Below are 16,115 nucleotides of genomic sequence, written 5' to 3'. Positions count from 1 at the left end.
AAGCCAAACATTGGTGTGTACCCCTAACCTACCAAACTGTAATTTCACATTGACGCCGCACGCACAAATAAATCTTAGACTTCGAGGTTTTACATTTTTTTTTGCAGGGAATCATCACGATATTAAATGCCATCGCAACCCACATCACGAACACAAGTTCCAAAACCCAAGTCGGACATGTCAAAACGACATGTAGTGCACGACAAATCAGGGATCATTGCCAAGTCAAGAAAACGCATCGTCGCAGCACGCGGAGTACGCGGCAGTATGAAGAAACGCAAGCAGTCGGCTGCAAAGCAACATGCTCATGCAGAGGATTTATTGCAGGATATTGACGACGAGGACTTGATTGACATGGGCCTTTTCAATACGGAGGCGATTAAGGCGAAGAAGGAGCAAGAGAAGAAGGAACGATTGGAGAAGGAGATACGACAGATGGCGGAAGAGCAGATTGAGAAAGAGAAGAAGCAAATCGAGTTTAAAAATGATTTATTGAAACAGTTGGAGGATTTGGGTGCGTTGTGCGTATAGTGCTGAATATGGAGATTTGCGTTAGTTAAATGGGTTACAGGATCACAAGATTGGCGTTTACTAATTAGGATTCATGATATGTTGTAAATACAGCTTTATAGTGGGAAACAAAAGTAAATACTAAGAGAGTACCAAATCATAAACAAAAGTAGTAAGAATCAAACACATTCTCCAAAATACAGCAAAGCAACGTGAACTCCATCGTAACAATTCCGTACACCTGAGAATACTAACTTTTAGAGTGCCGCACCATAACTTGCATCCGCAGAACCTAAATATAACAATGTCACCGATGCTGTGACCTGCTGTCCATCCATAACTGGCGAACCATTTTGGCTAACTCATCTACTCGCTGCTGCTTTTCATCTCCGGAATTGATAGACGAGAGAAGACCCATGCACTGTAATAATCGAGGGCAGGTGTCCTGTGGTAGGAATGAGGTCTCTAGAGAAAATGCGTCTGGTGTGAGCGTTAGTGCACAATACCAAACGAGTAATATCGGTCAACTCACGTTTAAGCCTTATGTATAATGGCAACACTATCCAGTCCCTGAAAGATACCAGCGCCATCATTTTGATATTATTGAACTTCGTTGGTTGCACTTTCTGCCGCTCCCAGAACTTTGAGGCTTGCTCCTGCGTCATCACATTTCCAATACCCTCAAACTCCAACTGCAAGGGAACAAAGACCGCTTGAATGTACGGTAGCACCGACGCTTGAAAAAACTGCCATAAATCTCCCACATGCTCGACCAACACATTGTCAGTTATTGATTGCACCTGAGGTGCTGGATCAAATGCAGATATGCCGAGTCGCAAAAGATCTCGTACTTCATTGATCAGTGTACCGGGATCTCTTTCCGAAATTCGCCGTTTCGCATGAAGCAAAACAAGTTTGTTCAGATCTTCAACCGGAACTCGCAAGCCGTCACCTGCAAATAATGGTGTGACCCTCGCACAAAGAAATGGCCACACGTCTTCGAGTGCCTGCTCACCTATCTTGTTGATGTCCTTATAGCTCATTGTCTTCACATCTAGGGCAGATATACTCTTCTGCAAACCATATGGTGCGTATGGTGCATACGCCGGTGAAGCAGGATTAAACGAATATATGCTCCCAGCATCAGAAATCAATTTTGAGTTTGAGGAGCTTGATGATAGGATCGTTCCCGGATGCGAATCCTTGCGCGGTCGCAATAGAAGATGATGCTTGTGTTGCTTATCAGTGGGTCCAGTTAGAGTAGTTGTAGAGGGATAAGAATAGTACGATGGAGGTGATGCTTGCGAAGTGATGCTGAGGCGGCGAACATCTAGTGAGAGGGTCGGTCGCCCGTCGAGAGGAGATATCGGAGACTTTCGTGGTTTATGATAACGGTCACCTCCGCTACCTTCTCCATTTATATGGTGCTTTGACGTTGGCACAAACAGGGTTTGCTGAGACGCGTTTGCTAGCGAATTCTGTACGAGGGGATTGGATGGCGTACTGTTCAAACTTCCATTGGACGATGCAGAACTTGAACCCGAGCTCACTCCGCCAGCTCCAGCGGCTGAGTCTGATGGAAAAACTTTATTGTGATGAGGCTGTTGCCGTGGTCCACCTGTGAGGACTGGATGTGGAGGTGGAGGTGGAGGAGCAGAATGCTTCGGTTGTAGAAAAAATAATCGTGCTTTTGAAAGCGCCGAATGGTCACGAGTACGTGCACCAAACGATCCCGCGGTTGATGATGAGGATCCGGCGACTGTGCCTGAAGAGATTTTGGACTTTCCCGTAAGAGATACTAGAGACGTTGAACTAGCCTTCTTCCGTGGCTTATTTGTTCTTGATTTTGAGGACGAGCTAGCTAGCTCTGAGTTCTCAAGTACTAACGACACAGCGGACGCATTTCTATGGCTACTAGCACTGTTTCTGAGTAGAGAAGATAATCCATGTCTTGACGTTGCATGTGAGATGGAAGGAGCCGTTGACGGGTGCGATGACGATTGTTGATGAGATAGCGATGTAAACTTCGTCGTCGCCAATGGCGGGACAATCCGGCGTGAGGCCGCGTGTGCAGTCGACGCAGCGGAGAAGGATGGCGCAATCAATCCATTAGAAACAGAGGTAGTGCTTCCCAGCGTCGTGAGCGAATCTGTCGACGATTCCATTGACTGCTGATGAGCCAGATCTACACCGTCGGCGTCTGACGCCATTCTAGCCATCGGCGGAATACTAGCATATGCTGAGTCGGCATCACTGCCGCTGAGGCTATCTTCATCCTCCCCTTGTTCTGCGGTGGGAACTGACCGTTGCAGGCTGGCCAGGTCGGGCGTTCCTGGTTCAGTTGTCATGACTGTCTCTTCGATGACGGGAACGATAGACACTGAGCTGCCAGATGCCATCTCGCTGTGCATGTAGCCGCCGGCATGACTCTGTGCGTGATAGGTGCTCGTAAATGATGGTATGACCAAAGACGACGTGGATCCGGCCGAAGACAAGCCACCGGGTGCCGGACTAAGAGGTTGACTTGATGACGAGGATATCGACGATGATGAAGTAGATCGTGGACGTAGCAGTGACGATGTCCTAGAGCTCCTTCGGGATCGCGAAGGAGCGAATGGCACTGGGAACGTTGCGGAAGGATGCTGCGGCAGTTCCGTGACTTCTGTGGGCGTCGAGGCCATTGTATCGATTTTGCCTTCGTCTCGTCACTATAGCTCGTGACCACAGTGCTGAGATACAAGAGCTTATCAGCACTAGAGGTCATAAGTTCGTGACCATGGATACCTATTGCCGCTCTGGATAGGAGTGATGGGAGGTCGAGTCAGCGATGGCTATTCGGCGCCATATCCTGCAATAAGGATCTTGGAGATTAGGGCTAAGCATCATTTAGCGTCGTCGGGCATACTCTGCACTTCGCGACAGGAGTGCACTAAGTGGTTACAATTAAGAGTATAGAGCTATATCAGCATAAATTTACAAGTCGACTGGACATCTGAGCAAAATCAGGAACTGATAGAAGCAAGTTTTTTAATCTGTCCCCCGGGACAAAGAGCAGGCCCTTTGCTGTATTAAGCTATCTGAAGCGCACGCCATAGCATACTCATAGAGTATGATAGATAGGCCCAATAGCTAATTAGCTAATATAGAATAATGTAATATATTATTATCATATAATCCTCGTATTTTCGTCCGTAGTCGGTGTCCGTCGTCGGTGTCCAGTGGTGTCGGCTCAACTTAGACCGTTTGGCCGCTCAGAATGTCTTGCTTTTACAGGTATTACGCCATAACCGCACAAACGGTGGCGGCACGAAAGTAGCGCCGGTTATTCATTGCCTTGCCGATCCCGACAGCTCGCCCCACTGTTCTATGCTTTATGCGGCGGGTGGATTTAGGTTTGCCCATAAGATAGAACATTCTTGTCAAATAATTACGCTAAGCCGGATGCAGCATAGCGTCGAACTTAACGAGGTCGCAGCGAGACTGTCGGGCCGAAACGCCCGGTGTCCCATCGGGAGCGCCATCGCTTAGCGCGCTCCCTTTCGCATTCTCTCATCATTGTGCAATCGTCTCAAGCTTTGGTCTAAAGTCCCACGGAATCTGCATCTCTCGGATTGCATTTAAGCATATCGGCTTTGCTTTTGCCGTCGGGGCACGCTGATGGCGAACTACACCTCGTTACCCCCCATCAACATCACCGGTCCGACGCCGACCTCTGTCCGACAGCGGTCAGGTAATAACATGTACTACAACAGTCCAGGGACCGTCGCAAGTGGAATTCCACACCAGCAACAACAGCAACAACTACAACAACAACGTCAACAACAAATGCCGCATGGTAGAAATGTGTCTCAACATACCCTACTGCCGCCACCTTCACAGCCATCGGCGTCCTCCCAGTCGCCGTCATCTTCGGTACCTTATTCGCTTTCGTCGCTGATCCATCCGACACATCTCACAGCGCAGACACAGTCACACACGTCCCAACATCGCGGCCTGGCGGGGCCGCCGTCTGCCCCTGAGGCGAATGCTGCTGTCCTCCTGTCTCCGTCCTCATCGGCGTCAGCCGCTTCGTCGCCGGCGCAAACAATTCGATCGTCCATTGCCGCTCAAGGCACATCAGATGAGTCACCTGGTGCCAATCCAACTTCGAATGCGAACGACGACCATAAAAGATCTAGAGCGTGCGATCATTGTCGGGCGCTAAAAGTTCGGTGTGTTCCGCATGACGAAACTGACCCGGCTGGAACCTGCTATAGGTGCTACAAATCTTCACGGCAATGTGTTTTTACTGTGAATCCACGAAAAAGACAAAAGCGAACGGACACGTATGTTATATATATGCATATTATATTCCACTCTCAGGTACTAACTTATCTGCAGGCGCGTAGCTGACTTGGAAAAGAAACTGGACGAATTGACTGCACGCTTAGCGGCTTCGAAGGGCCAGCAAGGCGAGAACACACCGGCTGAGCGAGAGGTTGTAACGCCCAGGATGGCCCACGTGCCACCACCGTCTGATAATGGGCAACTGTCAGTGCAAACTGAATCTGATGGGCAAAATGCTCCCCCAGTGCCGTCGCAACCGCAAAGTATGCCCGCCCCTCAGCTAGCGGTTGATGGGAATTCGTATACTACGCCGCCTCTGAATGCTCCGAAGCAACAGCATCAACAGCAGTTACACTTGCGACCAGATTTTTCCTCCATATCGGGTCTTGCGGAGCTGGCATCATTGCGGCCGGATGAACTATCTGCGTTTTACAAGGCGTACAATTCACCGATGCGGCAAGCTACAGATGTATTGACTGTGCGAGCTGTGCAGCCTCAGCATATTGAGGACGTCTTCAGGCGCTACAATGTCAGCGAAGGGATGAGACAGAAGGCCTTAGATTACTTCACCTACAACATGCTTCCTCACATGCCATTTCTCTACTTCCCGCCGAACATGGTTTTTCGCGAGATGCTTGTTAGCAAACCAATGACAAGTCTGGCAATTCTGAGCATGTCCATCACCAAAACGAAAGATACACTTGATCTTGCAAGCCAACTAGTGGCAGAACTGTACCGAATTGTCTCCGAGCAAGTTTTCGTTGTTGGAAATAAAACTCTGGATCTTATTCAGTGCCTGATGATTATGTGTATTTGGTACAACCCGCCGGAGATCTACGAATATAATAAAGTCAACATGTTCACTAATTGTGCTGTTACACTTGCACGCGAGCTTGGCCTACATAAGCCCCCGCGGTTCCAGAGTCATCGCAAAGTTGAATCAATATTTAGAGCACTGCAGCCTGTTGACACGCAGTCTTTGGAGTGTCGCCGGATCTGGGTGGGTTTATTTGTGGCTTCGTGTGTTCTCAGCATGCTTTTCAGAGACGCTGACGTGATCCGCTGGTCGCCATATCTGGATCAATGTTGCGACGTTCTAGATGTCAAGGATGGGGTTCCTTCGGATCGCACGCTTGTCAGACTAGCGAGGCTGCACAGGATCATCGAAAATATTGCTGACATATTTCATCCTTCCGATTACAGCGAGCCGGTCGAGATAAACGATAAGAGACTTGTCCATATGATTAAAGTCTTCGAGCGGAATCTGAGTGACTGGAAAAATGCGCTACCCCTTGGGGGCAAGTCTGATGGTGAGCTGTTGGTGGGGATATTTACATATGCAGTCCGACTAATGATTTGTAGTGCTACTGTTGACGTCGTACTACGGTGCGCAGATTTACCTCCATGAGGTGGGTCTACACAACAAGACGAACCGCAATGATTTCACTGTCCCGTTCACCGAAGACTCGATAAAACCAAACCCCCCAAATATTACACCGTATCATGCAGAAGCAATTGTATGGTGTATAGCTTCTTGCCACGGTTTGATCGATCTGTTCTGCTCGTGTGACATCCCCATACTGTCATTTGTCCCAGTACATTGTCTAGGTCGCGTGACGTACGCGTGCACGATCTTGCTGAAGATTGCTTTGACAGTGATCAAGACTAACAGTTTGACGTCTGTATGCTCGCTTAATATGGTGCGGCCGGAATACTATCTCGGCCGGACATACCAGAAGCTTGCCATTCTGTGCGGCGAAGGCCCGGCATCACTCGTTGCTCTGAAGTTCAAGTACATTTTGGGAAAACTGTATTTGTGGTTTCATAGCCAGAAAATCAGTAATTCGTCAATAGAGTCTGGTGACAGCTCGAGAATCGCGACTCCTCAGACATCTATTCAGTCGAACAGCGGTATTGCGGATACAGATCGTGCGACCGTCTCATTCCGGACTGTGCCTGAGTATGAGTCGAAATTAGTGTCGTCATTTAGTTCTACGGACGCATCTACGTTGGAGATGCTCAGTTCTGTTGCTGTACAGGAGCAGCAGACGACGTCGAATGATGGTCGCGCGCAAGGATTTCCGCCTTCAATCTCAGTAGCGTCATATTCGCCAGATGAGGAGGTTAGGATGCCAGGTACGAACATGACAGTGTACGAGCATATTCGCGAAGAACACCTACAGGAACAACGGCAGCAGCAGCAGCAACGGCGAGAGTCCGCTAGTAATGCGACTCCGGTGATTGGTCCCAGTACTCCAATACCTACGAATGGCAGCAGTTCGTATTCGTCAGCGCCAGGTGCGGCAGACATTGATGCAGATGAGTCTATGACGAATGATGCGTTTGCTCCCCCTTCTAGTCTTGATTTAAGTCAGTTGCTGGTCGATGATGCCTTCTGGATAGATGTGTTTTACAAGAACAACGGTCAAATGCCGAATGTTGAGATGTCGGCGGGGTAAAAATATGTGTTTGCCAGCACGATAGCTTAATAGGTGCAAGGCAGATTTGCGTTGTGTACATTCAGGTTTGGAGTTATGATATTGGAAGGGCTACAATGTAATGACAGCGAAAATGCTTTGTGTAAAACTGTCAGGCTGTGGGTGTAAACAGCTGTAATATGCGTTTTATAGCAGCGTGGATGCCTAGTGTATACAGTTTGCAGGTTCTTTAGGATTGCGGTAGCGTGTACTAACTTCTTAATTCAAATCATCATGTAGCGAATATCATTCCTTGTACAATATTGTTGAGAATGGACGAGGAATTGAAGAATAAGCCAGAATGGGAATTGATGAGGTATCACGTGGAAAAAGTGTAAACCCTAAGCCGACCTGCGACGGTTCAGAGAATGACGACTAATTTCGACCGCGTTCTCTACCGCACAACAGGCGATCTCTAAACAAGCGATTGCTACCACCGCGATTATAATCAACAATTCCAATTTCCTGAGTCGGCACTCCCAAACTGAATAGGTCCTAGTTACAAGATATATAGCAAGGATGTCCGCTGACGCCACGATCGGCGCGAAGCCCAAAATTCGGTAAGCGAGCATATCGATTCAGGATATACAGATTGATCCCAGGAAACAAAGCAGTATGATTATGCTTGCTAACATTGGGTGGCTCAGACACGAATGGTATCAAACCCCCGAAGATGTGACTTTTACGCTATTTGTAAAAAACGCCCCCAAAACTTCTACGGTGGTCTCGCTACTGAAGGATTCAGTGAGTATTTAGCCAGCATTTGAAACCGTAGGCATACTAACAGCACCGTAAAGTTCTCTATCACATATCCACTCCCCGGCGGCTCGGAATTCAATTTTGAGATTGGCCCACTAGCAGGCGAAATCGATCCGGAAAAGTCGAAGTACCTAATCCTTACCACCAAGATCGAACTCAAACTACGAAAGTCGGTTCCAGGAAAATGGGCCGCCCTCGAGGCATCAGAAGCCGAAGTTGCTGCGAAGCAGGATGCGCAACCTTCCTATCCTACGTCGTCTAAGAAGGGGCACAAGAATTGGGATGCCGTAGCTCAGGACCTTGCAACGAGTGCTTTGACCGGCGACGAGGACACTGGCGACAGTGCGTCTGCTTTTTTCAAACAGTTATATGAAGGCGCAGATGAAGATACGAAGAGAGCCATGATGAAGAGCTATGTTGAGAGTAATGGTACTGCACTAAGTACCAACTGGACGGAGGTCAAGAAGGATAAAGTCAAGACCGAGCCTCCAAGTAAGCTCCTCCAAACTATGGAACTTGATATGTTAGTACTAACTTTTTTGCAGAAGGAATGGAAGCTAAGAAATGGCAGTCCTAAACATCAATATTTGATTTGTATACTTTGAAAGTCTCGCATCTCGGACATCAGGATAATATCTGGCTGACTATATTCTGTTTGTATTATATATGTGAATCAAAACTCACACATTGCCACTCGTTAATTTGCCGGGTCCGCATTCACCATATATTAATCCAAATATCTATGTACTCAATTATTTTCGTGATTTTCGTCCTCCACGTCCGCTAGAGCCACCGCCTCCTCCCATTCCACCAAAACCCTTGAGACCTCCCAAGCCCCCAAGACCGCCCAGTCCACCAAGACCCTCCAAGCCACCTAACTGTTGCAGTGCATTGAGACCCCCCATACCTTCAAGGCCCTTAAGGCCACCTGGAAGATTAGCGAGGCCAGGAGGCAGTTTCCCGTTAGCAAGACCCTCAAGACCTGGAAGTCCCATGCCACCGCCCAGGTCTTTGAAGATATTGTCCGAAACGCCCCCTCCGGTCAGCGCGCCACTGTGAAGAGGCAATATGTCATTGATCTTCCAACCTCGAGGAACGGCTGGCTTATCTGGTGGCTTATCGTTGGGCAAGCCCGGTATAGGTAACTTCAGCGGGTCTTCTGCGGTTGTCGCATGATCTTTCAAGTAGCTAGCAATCTCTCTGTACAGATGACGTTCTAGCCAGACATGTCAACAAAGAGCCAGAGACCCCAAAAATCTCAAACACATACTATTCTTGATATTAGTATTAAGTAGTCGCTTCGTCTCTGGGTCTTTCAAAAGGACACGCACACGTCCAGGATTCGCCCAATCCTTCGGATGAACTTTCTGCGGCTATAATTTGTCATTATTAGCAAATTCATTCCCCTGACTAACTATGCCACCAAATACTCACCTCAAAAAAAACCTGAATTCTTAAACTGGCACAAGCATCCGCAATAGTCTTCGCAAGCGGATTTTCTACGGCGAGTTCTTTGTTCACTCGCCGGCCTTCCTGATGCGTGCGTCGCGCATCAAAGTACACCGGGTACACCACCTGCCACTCCTTAAATATGGACGGATCCTGCATGAACTGCATTTGTCCTGCTCCGGGCCTACTATGGAGTGGCATAGAACTAGGGTCAGACGGTCGCGCGTAACTGGACGACGATGACAATGCAGAGGAGGATGGCTGACGTGTTGACGCAGCAGCCAAAACCTTGCGGGGATCAAATTCTGATGGATCAAAATCCATGTTGTCGATATCATCGACTTCTTCGAGCATTGTGCTTTACTCTTCTCGTAATTAACGCTAAAATTGTATTATCGTTGAGGAACTGTCAAGCTATCATCATTGTTCGATAGAAGTTGAATAAGGTTAGGGGTATCTGTGAAGCCACACAAGTGGCGGAACATGTGACCGATGCAAATCGTTGGGACACTTTGTTATTTACATTGCAAGCTTGGATCAGAACTAATTCCTTATCAATATATATTCATACATTCCAGTGAGTAGCATATTATAAAACCAACTTTCTCGAATAACGCCACAAGACAACTCATGCGTCGACAAAATCAACCACTAATACGTTTTACAAGTTTTCAACGTCACCGAAAAACAAATCGAAAATTCAGGCTCCTAGAACATTTTGCAGGGGATGAGCTGACGCTGGAGCTGACGTTGGTGTAGCATTGCCGGTAGTAGCCGGGGACGAAGCTCGCGACCGTGTTGCAGGACTGAGACCTCGCCTTGGAACACTGGAAGAGCGAACGCCATAACGCCCCCGCGTGCCTTGCCTATCAAGCTGCAGCAGTTTGACACTGTTCTCGAGGTTCTCAATACGAAGGTTCAGTTCCTTGATCATGTCGTCCTTCTGCGCTCGCTCACTGTCCCACTGCATCTCCTTCAGACGTACAATCTCACCGTTGACCTTGCTCTTGAGCTCCTCGTTGGCTTCATGGACAGCTTTCAACTCCAACGCAGCCTCAGCGGCAGCTGTAGATGCCTTCTGGTACTCGGCGCGCATGTACTCAGTTTCAGTAGTACGATTATGTAACTTATCGCTGAGCTTCTTGTTCTCGTCCTCAAGTTGTGCTACCTTAGTCCGCAATTGCTGCAACTCAATCAAGTCCGCACTACCAACCAAGAGTGTCTGTTCAGCAATCTGCAGTTTAACCTTGACCTCGGCAATCAGTTCTCGTAACCTAGCCTTCTCGGCTTCGCTTCGCTCTATGCGTCTTTCCCCAGTCTTCACACGAGCCTGAAGTTCTTCATTGGTAGCAATCAACTGATTCATCATGTTATCTGCATTCTCGTACTTGATCAGAAGCTTGCTGTGATGCTCCTTATAGTGAGCGAGTTCAGATTCTTTGGATTGCAGTGCTAATTCCGTCGATAATTTTTCTTCACTGAGTTTCTGCGCAACAAGTTAGTAAGTCAAAACTGATATATTTAACGTAACTCACTTTAATCATTTCTTCCTTCTCATCTATTGTCAATGCATCGAGGTCCGCCTCGCTGTGATAATCACTATCACCATCATGCATGACGACATCGCTGCCTTCAGAATGGTCATGAAAAAGGTCCTCCTCAGAAAATATTGAACCATTCTTCTCGAGTAAACTTGGTGCTATTGTCCTTTTCGCGGGCGACTGTTGTAGTTGCAGAGGCACTGATCCACCTGCAACGCCATCTGATTGTCTCGTGCACTTCAGAATATGTCGAAGGGCGGTTTCAATCGCAAGATTCAGCGACTTCTGGTTTTCGGCGTCGAGAACGTTGAGCAACTCAGAAACCATGCTCCCTTCTGTCAAGGCCGACAGCGCCTCATCCACCTCCGCTGGCGTGAACTCTCGGACTGAGAACATTGTCGATGGAATATCTGCTGGAAATGAATTATCTGTAGACGAAGCTATCAAAGAGACCGGAAACAGTGTAGTGCACCCCCCGGCAAGCCATGCAGGCAGCTTCGCTGGCATTGCATCAATCTCTTTTACAACAGCGTCGGGAAGTTTACCGGCCTGTGCGCGAAGTAATGTTACAGCTGTGATGATACTGCTCAAAACCGCAGTATCGACGACCGATTCATGAAGACCGAGCGTAGCAGCAGCACCTAGCAGCGCGTGTTCGGAAGTATTTACCGACACCAATCGCAAAACAGGGACGGTCGGAATATCACCTTCACTTGTGACGCCACGAAGTTGCCGAACCTGTGACTCGGACCTGATAAAGCTGGCATCTAAGGCCACGACAAGGTCGACTTTCGGAAGGGAAAACTTTTTTTTCTTCGAGCTCTTGTCAGTAGCTGTCGATGGGACAATAATGGCTGTGACTTTCGCGAACGCCTCATACTCGGAATTAACGTCCTCCTCTTCGATTTCGGCATCCGATTCAACAGCTCCATCCCGCCTTGCATACTTTATCCTCTTGCCGCCAAGAAAATTGGAGACAGTATCCATAGTGTGCCCTTCCCGCGCAACTATTCCCAGCTTAAGGCCAGTCTCCTTAAACACCGTTATAATATTGTCAAGGATTCTGAATTTTTCACCAGAATGGACAATATAGCGGGATTCATCCTTATCGCTCAGATTTCGTGGCATCAACGTAGGTACAAGTAAGTAAGGATGTGTAGCTGCGAGTAACGTGCGATTAAGAACTTTTAGCATGTCCTGCGCTAACCGATCCCGAAAGGTCTTACTACTCGATCCAAAGTCGCAAAATCGTAGGATCTCACTTGAATGCAATATTAGAACTTGCTCGTACATTTGCCGTTGGAAATCGCGCAGTCCAACAGGTACGGCATATTCTGCTGGTCCAAGTCTGTAATTGTCTAACGTTATGGAGCCATCGGTAACATTATTATCTGGAAGTCTTGCAACACCAGATGCTAGACTTTCTGTCATGGCTTTTGATGCAGAGTGTGGCGAGGTTGTAGGAGCGAATGCCATCTGTGGTTCTGCAGAGACAGCTCTCGAAGCTTCTACATCCTGCATCTCTTGGCTAGATCCTTGTAATATACTCTCCACGGCTGGCGCGGAATTTTCTGTAGTGTTCAATGAGACGTTGGAGTTAACATTTAACACCTGCGTATCAAGATGCGAAGGTTGTGGGAAACTGTCAAGATCGAAATTATTGATACTCTTGCCTTCGATATTTCCAGTTTCCATTTTGGCGTATGGGACTTGTGCTGATAACCAGCCTTCAACTCGGTGAAGTGTCTCCTCTTCAACTAAAGCGAACGGCCCGGCGGAAGCTTCCGGAATGTGTTCTGGAGCAGATTCGTTGGACTGGCTATCAGGCACTGGACTGCTGACAGCTTCCGAAAAGTGAACACGCCGGCTTAACTCTTCTGGAGCTGAGTCTTGCAAAGCTCCCTGATTACAAGTCTGACTGTCTTCAACGAAGGAAAAAGTTTCGGGTTCTGCTTGACTTAGATCTGAGGATTGCCCTCGGTACTGTGATGCGGTTGCGGGAACTTCAATCTCTCCTACAGCCAGAGCAAGAGCAGGCTGAGAAAGGGCACTGTCTTTGAAGTCGAAAGACAACGTTAGTTGCGAGGTTCTCAACAACTCAGGAGCAGGGAGCATACCTTTCGTCGACTGTGAGTCTTCGCCGATTGGCTTCAACAAAGTGCGCACTGAAATGTCTGAAATTTGAGGGTCGCTATCTGAAATAGTGGTCTTATAAGTCACCGAATGCTTTGATAACGATTGAGATTGACTTAATGGGTCAATAATAGGGTTAACCTCAGAATGCGCGTCGAGAGAACTCGCTTCCCGAGCAGGTTCACTGTCTTCGTCTGAAAGATCAACTACAGGCTGATCTGGATGCAATCGGCCGGTTACTGTCTCAGGAGCCGTATCCACGATTATCTCAAACTGGCCAGCTGCAGGTGCTGATGCAAGCTCCGAATCTGACACTAGCGATGTAGACTGTGTCCCAGGAGGAAATTGATATTTCGTGTCAGTTGGGAAAGATAATTTCTCAGTCGGTTGAACAAGGTGGACAGGCACCCGTGAATGCGATCCAGATTCCGATTCCGATTCCGGCTCTGAACTAGAACTAGGAAAAAGTGAAATATTGGCCCAATTTAATCTGCGGCCAATCTGAGGCTTTCCGTAACGTAATGACTCCTCAGTAATAATTGGCAGACGATGGTCGAACGGGACCGGAGGTAACTTGACACACTCGAATGTTCCGATGATCGATTCACCAAATGCAGTTTGATTTCTCCCAGGAGATACTAATTCTTCTAATGACGTTGACAGTGGGGAAGTCGTTTGTGCCGCTGACTTTGATTTTGATTTCTGCTGCCTAAGTCGAAACTTGCGTAATCCACTTCGTGAACGATTGGCTGATGCAGGGGATGTGGAGAGCCCTTGTGACGGAGGTCTGGCAGAATTTGAGGGGCCCCGGAGAGTTGCTTGTAAATATGATAGAGCTGACGCGTACGACGACAACGACGGTTCGAAAGATGATGGGTTAGTGGACCGCTTCTGTTTCTTGCGGACACGCTCACTGTCCCCAGCGCTATCGTCGTCACTTGGAAAGCCAAGAATATCTCTTCCCGGGACAGTAGACGCTAAAGACATAGTGGTTAGTGTTACCGATCTAACCAGCATCCAAAGCTCGAAAGTAGGTTGTCGACCTCTGGGCGTTCACAGACAAGTAAGACTTACGCGAAACACCTCTCAAAATGGCGGAGGACGCCCTTAACGGCCTTCGTTTCTTGAATAGAAGCGCAGGAGTCAAGGCGTTTTTTGCTGAAGGCGATTGGGACAAGCTGTCTTGGTAGGATGCCTGTGAATCTGTGCGTTGATACTGACCAGCACATCGTCGTCGTACCTTTGCGACGCCTTTTCGTTCATCCCAGTCTCTGAGTAGCTGTTCTGTACAATCCTGACGGCGAACCTAACCCAAATTGATATTAGTAAGTCAGGGTAACTCACGCGTTCTCTAGCAGGTAAGTAGCGCTAGGAACAAACAAAACATTAACCCAACAGCATGCCCAACTTGACCTTCATCCAGGTTTGTTCCATTTGATAATGGCTTTAAACAGAGCTTTGTATAGATAAACTGTAACATACCCAGCTAGGTTCGTAGGGAAGGCCTGTTTTCGCATCCTTTCCAGCCCAGACCACTAAAACCCGTCCTCTCTTCTCGTCTCTAATATGATCGGCAGTGTAATACGATCCACCTTCCTGTTTGTCTGCTTGCCGCGTACTCGTAGGCATCCGCGTAGAATGTCGCAGCGTATCTTCAAAGTCTGGCTGTTGTTCCTCGACTTCAATCGATGTAGAAACTGCTGACGCGTCACTGTCGTCTCTTTCAGCTTCTCTATCTTCCATGTAGTCGCTATCTTTCTCATCAAATGCCCAAAAATCACGTGGCTGTAATTGCGATAATTTCATTTCGGCGATTTTGCTTTCGCTCGCTGCTGAATGTTCCCGCGAAAAGGCATGGGACTTTGACATAATAAAGGGATTCAATACAACAGCAGCGGGCGTCCGTAAAGTCAACTGACGCGTGCAATATCAATAGATCAAATACCTTAAAACCCTCACCAATGCATTCTAAATGAAGTCAGATAGATCAGAATGGATCGCTGGCCGCGAAACAGTGGCTGCCCTCCGGTTGTCGATGCTGCCGCGATATGGTTTTTTTTGAGGACATGACGCGACCTCGTACCTTTTGAAAGCATGCTAGTTTGGCGACGATTCCGCGGCCAAATATTATAACAGTAACTGTGTCGCCGCATGCTGTCAGAGGAGAATGGCACCCAAAATAAACTTTAGACAATGGGTTTGGCGATGGAGGACGCAGGGTCGCTTGACGTCATGCAGGCATGGTAAGTTATTAACTTAGTCAACTATTCATGTCAACTGTCCGTATGTTGGTCTGAGGCAATACAACGGGCAAGGCATTTGCTATGTAACTTGCTTTTATACAGATGGAGAAAATCGAAATATCGAAACGAAGTAGTATTCAGTATTTGTCTATTTAATGAGTCTATTGCTTCATGCCTGAATTTGCCGCTAGCGCTCGTCATTCATGTCGACCTCTACGCTCTTGTAGACAATACTCAATCTTCTGTATGAGTTCATTCTGTTGATGATTAATTAATAATGGCTTAACATGTTCTTGAGAGTGCGCGAAGTGTGCCGCAGCCGGTATGAGGCAGCCGCCGCCACCTAAAGTGGGGATGTCCGCGCGATGTACGGAAAAATTGGTGATGCCAAACTGGATAGATAACCAGGGGGGGTTCCGTCTTGCCCGCTTGCCAGCTTGGTTCTCTCCAGAAAAATTGATCCCGTAATTTTTACGAGATTGTCTGATTTCACGTAAACTTTATCATCCCATTTACACAACGTTAGAGTGTTCGCCTTAAATTGGAAGCTAATAGATAGTTTGTGCAAGCAGAACCTTTTCTTCTTGAGACTCGAGAGAGTAGGGTCGCACGCTGGCTTATCGCTGCAATTATATCGTATTTTGGTATTGCTGAGTCTATTACGGGTCACGTAGAAT

General features: G+C 47.8%; 5 protein-coding genes across 5 annotated transcripts; 2 read left to right on the top strand and 3 right to left on the bottom strand.

The window, feature by feature from the left end:
• Nucleotides 1–583: 583 nt before the first annotated feature.
• V1508DRAFT_412172 (HbrB-like-domain-containing protein) lies at nucleotides 584–3,487 on the bottom strand. Its single transcript, XM_066939571.1, has 2 exons — nucleotides 1,043–3,487; nucleotides 584–990 (listed from the first exon to the last, which is right to left on the bottom strand). The coding sequence occupies exons 1-2, from the start codon at nucleotides 3,189–3,191 to the stop codon at nucleotides 818–820; spliced, it is 2,322 nt and encodes a 773-aa protein (XP_066797540.1). The 5' UTR covers nucleotides 3,192–3,487; the 3' UTR covers nucleotides 584–817.
• Nucleotides 3,488–4,045: 558 nt separating this feature from the next.
• Nucleotides 4,046–7,619, top strand: V1508DRAFT_382223 (uncharacterized protein). Its single transcript, XM_066937721.1, has 3 exons — nucleotides 4,046–4,835; nucleotides 4,891–6,146; nucleotides 6,199–7,619. The coding sequence occupies exons 1-3, from the start codon at nucleotides 4,168–4,170 to the stop codon at nucleotides 7,293–7,295; spliced, it is 3,021 nt and encodes a 1,006-aa protein (XP_066797539.1). The 5' UTR covers nucleotides 4,046–4,167; the 3' UTR covers nucleotides 7,296–7,619.
• Nucleotides 7,620–7,720: 101 nt separating this feature from the next.
• Nucleotides 7,721–8,827, top strand: V1508DRAFT_412170 (SGS domain-containing protein). The gene is made up of 4 exons (XM_066939570.1): nucleotides 7,721–7,873; nucleotides 7,961–8,057; nucleotides 8,111–8,564; nucleotides 8,618–8,827. The coding sequence occupies exons 1-4, from the start codon at nucleotides 7,833–7,835 to the stop codon at nucleotides 8,647–8,649; spliced, it is 624 nt and encodes a 207-aa protein (XP_066797538.1). The 5' UTR covers nucleotides 7,721–7,832; the 3' UTR covers nucleotides 8,650–8,827.
• Nucleotides 8,638–9,951, bottom strand: V1508DRAFT_412166 (signal recognition particle, SRP19 subunit). Its single transcript, XM_066939569.1, has 3 exons — nucleotides 9,507–9,951; nucleotides 9,343–9,445; nucleotides 8,638–9,288 (listed from the first exon to the last, which is right to left on the bottom strand). Exons 1-3 carry the CDS (start codon nucleotides 9,873–9,875, stop codon nucleotides 8,825–8,827), a joined length of 936 nt encoding a protein of 311 aa, XP_066797537.1. The 5' UTR covers nucleotides 9,876–9,951; the 3' UTR covers nucleotides 8,638–8,824.
• An 84-nt stretch (nucleotides 9,952–10,035) lies between these two features.
• V1508DRAFT_412164 (class II histone deacetylase complex subunits 2 and 3-domain-containing protein) lies at nucleotides 10,036–15,233 on the bottom strand. The gene is made up of 5 exons (XM_066939568.1): nucleotides 14,678–15,233; nucleotides 14,270–14,501; nucleotides 13,180–14,172; nucleotides 11,057–13,116; nucleotides 10,036–11,007 (listed from the first exon to the last, which is right to left on the bottom strand). Exons 1-5 carry the CDS (start codon nucleotides 15,062–15,064, stop codon nucleotides 10,222–10,224), a joined length of 4,458 nt encoding a protein of 1,485 aa, XP_066797536.1. The 5' UTR covers nucleotides 15,065–15,233; the 3' UTR covers nucleotides 10,036–10,221.
• Between the last annotated feature and the right edge of the window lie 882 nt (nucleotides 15,234–16,115).

Source organism: Lipomyces doorenjongii (assembly GCF_038497915.1).
Source record: "Lipomyces doorenjongii strain NRRL Y-27504 unplaced genomic scaffold V1508scaffold_9, whole genome shotgun sequence".
NCBI classification, from domain to species: Eukaryota; Fungi; Ascomycota; class Lipomycetes; order Lipomycetales; family Lipomycetaceae; genus Lipomyces; species Lipomyces doorenjongii.
This window is presented reverse-complemented; position numbering and strand designations above follow the sequence as displayed.

Bases quoted from the DNA above. Each gene is read 5' to 3' on its own strand.
- V1508DRAFT_412172 (XM_066939571.1), bottom strand. From the start codon at position 3,191: ATGGCCTCGACGCCCACAGAAGTCACGGAACTGCCGCAGCATCCTTCC. The intron at 991-1,042 runs GTGAGTTGACCG...CGCTCACACCAG, and splicing joins ATTATACATAAGGCTTAAAC to ACGCATTTTCTCTAGAGACC.
- V1508DRAFT_382223 (XM_066937721.1), top strand. From the start codon at position 4,168: ATGGCGAACTACACCTCGTTACCCCCCATCAACATCACCGGTCCGACG. The intron at 4,836-4,890 runs GTATGTTATATA...ACTTATCTGCAG, and splicing joins AGACAAAAGCGAACGGACAC to GCGCGTAGCTGACTTGGAAA. The intron at 6,147-6,198 runs GTGAGCTGTTGG...AATGATTTGTAG, and splicing joins CCTTGGGGGCAAGTCTGATG to TGCTACTGTTGACGTCGTAC.
- V1508DRAFT_412170 (XM_066939570.1), top strand. From the start codon at position 7,833: ATGTCCGCTGACGCCACGATCGGCGCGAAGCCCAAAATTCG. The intron at 7,874-7,960 runs GTAAGCGAGCAT...TGGGTGGCTCAG, and splicing joins GGCGCGAAGCCCAAAATTCG to ACACGAATGGTATCAAACCC. The intron at 8,565-8,617 runs GTAAGCTCCTCC...ACTTTTTTGCAG, and splicing joins AGTCAAGACCGAGCCTCCAA to AAGGAATGGAAGCTAAGAAA.
- V1508DRAFT_412166 (XM_066939569.1), bottom strand. From the start codon at position 9,875: ATGCTCGAAGAAGTCGATGATATCGACAACATGGATTTTGATCCATCA. The intron at 9,446-9,506 runs GTGAGTATTTGG...GACAAATTATAG, and splicing joins GAATTCAGGTTTTTTTTGAG to CCGCAGAAAGTTCATCCGAA. The intron at 9,289-9,342 runs GTATGTGTTTGA...ATGTCTGGCTAG, and splicing joins TAATACTAATATCAAGAATA to AACGTCATCTGTACAGAGAG.
- V1508DRAFT_412164 (XM_066939568.1), bottom strand. From the start codon at position 15,064: ATGTCAAAGTCCCATGCCTTTTCGCGGGAACATTCAGCAGCGAGCGAA. The intron at 14,502-14,677 runs GTATGTTACAGT...AATTTGGGTTAG, and splicing joins TTCCCTACGAACCTAGCTGG to GTTCGCCGTCAGGATTGTAC. The intron at 14,173-14,269 runs GTAAGTCTTACT...CTATGTCTTTAG, and splicing joins CATTTTGAGAGGTGTTTCGC to CGTCTACTGTCCCGGGAAGA.